The sequence below is a fragment of the Octopus sinensis genome, linkage group LG24 (assembly GCF_006345805.1).
Source record: "Octopus sinensis linkage group LG24, ASM634580v1, whole genome shotgun sequence".
Classification (NCBI taxonomy): domain Eukaryota; kingdom Metazoa; phylum Mollusca; class Cephalopoda; order Octopoda; family Octopodidae; genus Octopus; species Octopus sinensis.
Window position 1 is genome coordinate 10578852 of NC_043020.1, and position 6867 is coordinate 10585718.

General features: G+C 39.4%; 1 protein-coding gene across 1 annotated transcript in view; it reads left to right on the forward strand.

Annotated features, from left to right (window-relative positions):
• The window catches only part of LOC115224051 (unconventional myosin-VIIa), a 123898-nt gene that overhangs the window by 58838 nt on the left and 58193 nt on the right, over nt 1–6867 (forward strand). Inside the window, exon 13 of the mRNA XM_029794850.2 lies at nt 6548–6651. Within this exon, the coding sequence (XP_029650710.2) occupies nt 6548–6651 (104 nt within the window). The remainder of the gene's footprint in view (nt 1–6547; nt 6652–6867) is intronic.

Here is a 6867-nt window from a genome sequence, read left to right on the forward strand (position 1 = left end):
TGGCACGGAAGCCAGTTGGCTGCTCTGGCAACGATCACGCTCGGATGGTGCTCTTGGCACCCTACTAGCATGGGCACAAGTGGAAGTAGGGTGATGCTGGTAATGATCACGCTCGAATGGAACCCTTTAAGTGCCACTGGCATGGAAACTGGTTAGCCGCTCTGTCAATGATCACACTCGTATAGTGCTCTAATGATAATATTCTTTTCCTATTTTGGCACAAGGTCAGCAATTTTGAGAGGCGGGGAAATCAATTATATTGACCCCTAATGCTCAACTGGTGGTGGTGGTGGTGCTGGTGCTGCCGCTGCTGCTAAAGGCACAAGGCCTGAAATTTGGTGGGCAAGGGGACTGGTCAATTACATTGACCCCAGTGTTTCACTGGTACTTAATTCATCAACCTCAAAAGGATGAAATGCAAAGTCGACCATGGTGGAATATGAACTCAGAATGTAAGGATGGATGAAATGCCACTAAGTATTTCACCTGGCATGCTAATGATTCTGCCGCCTTGCTGCCTTAAGCAATAATAATAATAATGGTTTCAAATTTTGCCTCAAGAGCAGCCACTTTAGAGGAGGGGATAAGTTGATTACATCAACCCCAGTGTTTCACTGGTACTAATTTATCAACCCCGATAGGATGACAGGCAAAGTTAACCTTGGCAGAATTTGAACTCAGAACTTAACGACAGACGAAATACCGCTAAGTATTTTGCCCAGTGTGCTAATGATTCTGCCAGCTTGCCACCTTAGCAATAATGATAATAATAATAATAATAATAATAATAATAATAATAAGGAATTATTAGAGTTTTGGACAATTCACCAGAATTCTTAGAGGTTGGGAAATTCACCGGAATTCTCAGAGGTTTGGATAATTCACCAGAATTCTTAGAGGTTTGGATAATTCACCGGAATTCTTAGAGGTTTGGATAATTCACCGGAATTATTAGAGGTTTGGATAATTCACCAGAATTCTTAGAGGTTTGGACAATTCACTGGAATTCTTAGAGGTTTGGAAATTCACCGGAATTCTTAGAGGTTTGGATAATTCACCAGAATTCTTAGAGGTTTGGATAATTCACCTTTGGAAACATGGGTGTTTCATTCAACATCCTTAAACAATCCTTATTCAAGGACCTTTTGAGTGGGATGGGCTACTCGACCAGAAGAAAATTATAGCTGGGCCCCACCTGCAAGGTCTTGCGCTGTTTATCTTGATATGAGATCACCATGTTGTGCACATATGGTTGTGATGCATGTGCCTGGTGTACCCTTATCAGACGGGTAGTCATGATGGGTATATTGGGCTTCACATATTTTACCCCAGTGTCACTTTGATGACATGCACTGCTCTCTCACTCAATAATAATAATAATACTAGTGTTAATAATTCTTTCTAATTTTAGCACAAAGCCAGCAATTTTTAACGAAGGGAATATGTCAGTTTACTTTATTTTATTATAAATGAAAGGCTGAAAGGCAAAACTGACCGCTGCAATCTTTGAAAACAGAACATGAGGAGCCAAAACAAATGCCACTAAATATTTTGACTGACATGCGAATTATTTTTTTGACGTACTCTGTTAATAACAGAGTACGTCAAAAAAACAATAAAAATTTATTGACCATAGGAGCTCATTGCATTCAGTACAAAATTTATTAAAAAATTGTTGTAAAGTGGTCTTTTGCCACTGTTGTGTCTGCCTTTTGATGACGGTTGTCAATCTGACAGATGTTGTTATATTCCAAAGTCGTCGATAGAATGGTTTTATCTGTCACTGTACGACCCCCAGTCATAAAGTGTTATTATCCTCAAAAGACTGGATCCTTATAATGTCCACTTAGTATCACAGTATAATTGCTGTATCAGCACAGACACGACTGTCAACACATTCTACATGTACTCTTGACCTCTTGACTTTCTTTCTGTCGACTGGCTACAGGTCTAATTTATAATGGCTGGCTACTACCACTTTTTACCAAGAGGGATGTACAGTAACACTATATAACAAAAATATGGCAGGATGTGAATGCATTCATGTATGTCTGTATATATGCATGCACAAATACAACTACAACTGAGTCCTTTTATTTCATTGATTTACGATAATCACTTCATCATTCAATCTCTTGATCGTTACTACATTATTATGCCAGGACTGGTGCTATAAAAAGAAAACTGCAACACATATCAATTTGACATTCAATTTCCTTCAAAGCAGTCTCGTTCTGAAACCAGACACTTTATCCAGCATTGTCTCCATTGATGGAAATCATCATCATCATCATCATCATCATCATCATCATTGTTTAACGTCCGTTTTCCATGCTAGCATGGGTCGGACGCTTCGACCGGGGATCTGGGAAGCCAGGCGGCTGCACCAGGCTCCAGTCTGATCTGGCAATGTTTCTACAGCTGGATGCCCTTCCTAACGGCAACCACTCTGTGATTGTAGTAGGTGCTCTTTACGTGCCACCAGCACAGGGGCCAGAGGAGGCTGGCAAACGGCCACAATCGGTTGGTGCTTTTATTTGTCTCCGACACGGACACCAGTCAGGTGGCGCTGGCATCTTCCACGTTTGGACAGTGCTTTTTACGTGTCACCGGCACGGGTATCTTAACTACAATTTCCATTTGATTTTTATTTTGATGTTGGTGTTGACGTACTTGACTCAATAGGTCTCCTCAAGAACAGCGGGTCACTCTATGATCCAAGGTTAGCGCAGCAGGCCATCCTGTGAGCCATGGACTCACTTCATTTGTTAGGCGGTGAGCTGGCAGAAACGTTAGCACACCGGGCGAAATGCTTAGCGGTATTTCATCTGCCGTTACGGTGTGAGTTCAGATTCCGCCGAGGTCGACTTTGCCTTTCATCCTTTCGGGGTCAATAAATTAAGTACCAGTTACGCATTGAGGACGATGTAATCGACTTAATCCCTTTGTCTGTCCTTGTTTGTCCTCTCTGTGTTTAGCCCCTTGTGGGTAATAAAGAAATAGGTATTTCGTCTGCCATTACATTGTGAGTTCAAATTCCGCCGTGGTCGACTTTGCCTTTCATCCTTTCGGGGTCAATAAATTAAGTACCAGTTACGCATTGGGGATGATGCAATTGACTTAATACCTATGTCTGTCCTTGCTTGTCCCCTCTATGTTTAGCCCCTTGTGAGTAATAAAGAAATAGGTCTTCACAGTCACAGCATATCTCAGAGGCCTTGGTCTTCGTCAATTCTTCTGTGAGGCCCTACGTGCCTCCAGCATGGGTATCACAACTACAATATATTCCTAGAAATCCTTTTTTGGGATAACAAGCAGCTACCTCATCCCCTTCTCTTGGATTTTCTCAATGTTTTGAAATCTTGTTCCTTTCAAGTGGGACTTGATTTTTGGAAAAGGAACAAGATCTGGGGATCTGGGGAATACGGTGGTTGTCGGACCTGGGGAATGCTGTGCTTGGCCAAAACCTGCTATTCAAGCTGTGCTGAATGGGCTGGTGTGTTGTCATGGTGGAGTTGCCACTCACTGGATGCACTTATATCTGTCCTTTTCTGATGAACAGCATCCTGCAAATACTAAATGTCATACTAGTACTCCTTGCTTACTGTTTGACCAGTATGAATGCCTCATCCACCATATTTGCGGGCACTGCCCCCCATCTGATTATCATCTATTCCGCAGTCTTCAAAATTATTTGGATGGGAAAAATATGAATTCTGCAGATGAGGTCAGAACAGTACTGGAGTAGTAGTTTTCATCACAGACAAATGAATTTATCAAGAGGGACCTTGCAAGTCTACCAGATAGATGGAAGAGTATTATAGAAAATGATGGAGAATATATTTTAGATTAAAAAGAGAAGTTTGTTTATCTTAATTTTGAAAAATAAAAGAAGCATAAAAACCCACATCATTTATGGGATGACCCAATATATATATATATATACTCAGAGTAACAGGTTTTGTTGAATTTTCTGCTGCTTTAAATAAAGCATATCACTCTACCACTGGTATTTGAGTACTCTTTTTTTTTTTTTTCCACCTTGTTTCACATTTATGTGTTTACTCCGGTATATATATATATATATATATATATATATAATATATTATATATATATATATAATTACTTAGAGAGAGTATTTAGGAATTATTTGATACAGTTATGATATTTAGAGAAAGATTAATTATTAAAGTCTACACACAATTTGTGAAATTCCTTCCTAAAGGTTAGTACCATTCTACTCTCTAAAAAGTTTTTTCTTAATCTTAACTTTTGGAAAAAAAAGTCTTTCTCTAAAAATCATAACTGTATCAAGTAATTCCTAAATACTCTCTCTAATTATATAATATTATATATATATATATATATATATAATATTATATAATTAGAGAGAGTATTTAGAAATTACTTGATACAGTTATATATATATAATATATATATACATATATATATATATATGTTTAATACCATTCTACTATCTAAAAAGTTTTTTCTTAATCTTAACATCTTGAAAAAAAAATCTTTCTCTAAAAATATATACCTATTACATATGTGGAAAATCGGTGTGTGTTTGTTTGTTGGCATTGTTAGTTAACTCCTTCTACATCGTTTTATTGATTTGAGTGAAACTTGACACATGAGTAGAACTCATGTCTGAAAACCTCATGGCATACTTAGATTGCTGAAAAAATCAATAATATGGCCCCTGGAAATTGCTTTCTTATATCACAGTAATAAGGCGTTTCAATAGAACATCTTACTGAGTACACCATTTAGTATCATCATCATTTAACGTTCACTTTCCATGCTAGCATGGGCTAGACTGTTCGACTGGGGTCTGAGAAGCCAGAAGGCTGCACCATGCTCCAGTCTGATCTGGCAGTGTTTCTACAGCTTGATGCCCTTCCTAACGCCAACCACTTCGTGAGTGTAGTGGGTGCTTTTTACGTGCCACCGACACGGGTACCAGACGAGGCTGGCAATGGCCATGATCGGTTGGTGCATTTTATGTGCCACTGGTACGGAAGCCAGTCAAGGCAGCACTGGCATCGGCCACATTTGGATGGTGCTTTTTACGTGTCACCGGTACAGGTAGTATATATATATTTATTATTTATTATCATTTTGCTTTTCATACGTGTGTGTGTACCCTTGTCTAGATATCATATGATGGATGTCAATGAGCATTATCACCATACAAGCAAGGTTGTCTCCACACTTCTGTGAAAAATAGGTCAAACCTTGGGGAAATATTAGCTTGTTTGAAGACCGGTATGGGCGGCGAGCTGGCAGAAACGTTAGCACACCGGGCGAAATGCGTAGCCGTATTTCGTCTGCTGTTACGTTCTGGGTTCAAATTCCGCTGAGGTCGACTTTGCCTTTCATCCTTTCGGGGTCGATAAATTAAGTACCAGTTACGCACTGAGGTCGATGTAATTGACTTAATCCGTTTTCTGTTGTTGTTTGTTCACTCTGTGTTTAGCCCCTTGTGGGTAGTAAAGAAATAGGTATGGGTTGGTGATAGGAAGGACATCTATATGTAAAACATCTGCCTCAATAAATTTCATCTGGTCCATGCAAGCATGAAAAAGTGGATGTTAAATGGTGATGATTATGTGGTTGTGTGGTAAGAAGCTTGCTTCTTAACCACATGGTTCCAAGTTCAGTCCCATCACATGGCACCTCAGGCTTCTTTTATAGACTAAGGCTGACCAAAGCCTTGTGAGAGGATTTGGTAGACGGAAATTGAAAGAAGCCCATTGTATATATATATATGTGTGTGTGTGTGTGTGTGTGTGTGTGTTTCTCCCCCCATCTCCACTTGATAACTGATGGTGATGTGTTTATGTCCCTGTAACTTAGCGATTCAGCAAAAGAGACAAATAGAATAAGCACTAGGCTTCAAAGCATATTAAGTCCTAGAGTCAATTTATTCAACTATAAAACCCTTCAAGGCACCGCCCCAGCATGGCCACAGTCAAATGACTGAAACAAGTAAAAGATCAAAGACAAAAGATATAATTAAGTGTGTGTGTGTGTGTGTGTGTATACGCACACACACACACTATCTTTACTCTTTTACTCTTTTACTTGTTTCAGTCATTTGACTGCGGCCATGCTGGAGCACCGCCTTTAGTCGAGCAAATCGACCCCGGGACTTATTCTTTTGTAAGCCCAGTACGTATTCTATCGGTCTCTTTTGCCGAACCGCTAAGTGACGGGGACGTAAACACATCAGCATCGGTTGTCAAGCAATGCTAGGGAGACAGACACACACACACACACACACACACACACACACACACATATATATATACATGTATACGACAGGCTTCTTTCAGTTTCTGTCTACCAAATCCACTCACAAGGCATTGGTCGGCCCGGGGCTATAGCAGAAGACACTTGCCCAAAATGCCACGCAGTGGGACTGAACCCGGAACCATGTAGTTGGTTAGCAAGCTACTTACCACACAGCCACTCCTGCGCCTATATATACTGTGTAATATATTATATAAACAATATATCCAGTATTTATTTTAATGTCAGGTTAATGGTATATTTAAACTCCTAAATGAATCTGTTAGAGAGAGTAGAAGTCACATTGGTGTCATCATCAACAGAATTGAAGCTACTCACAGCAGAAACTCCTGGTGAGTATCACGTTATTGTTTCATTTTTTTTTTTGTTGTTGTTTGCATTTGTTTATATTGTTGAACTTATTTTTGTTGCAATTTTCAATATATTTTCTCTTTCTTTCTTTCCTTCTTTCTTTCTTTCCTTCTTTCTTTCTTTCTCTCATTCTCTCTTTCCTTCCTTTCTTTCTTTCTTTCTTTCTTTCCTTCTTTCTTTCTTTCTTTCCTTCTTTC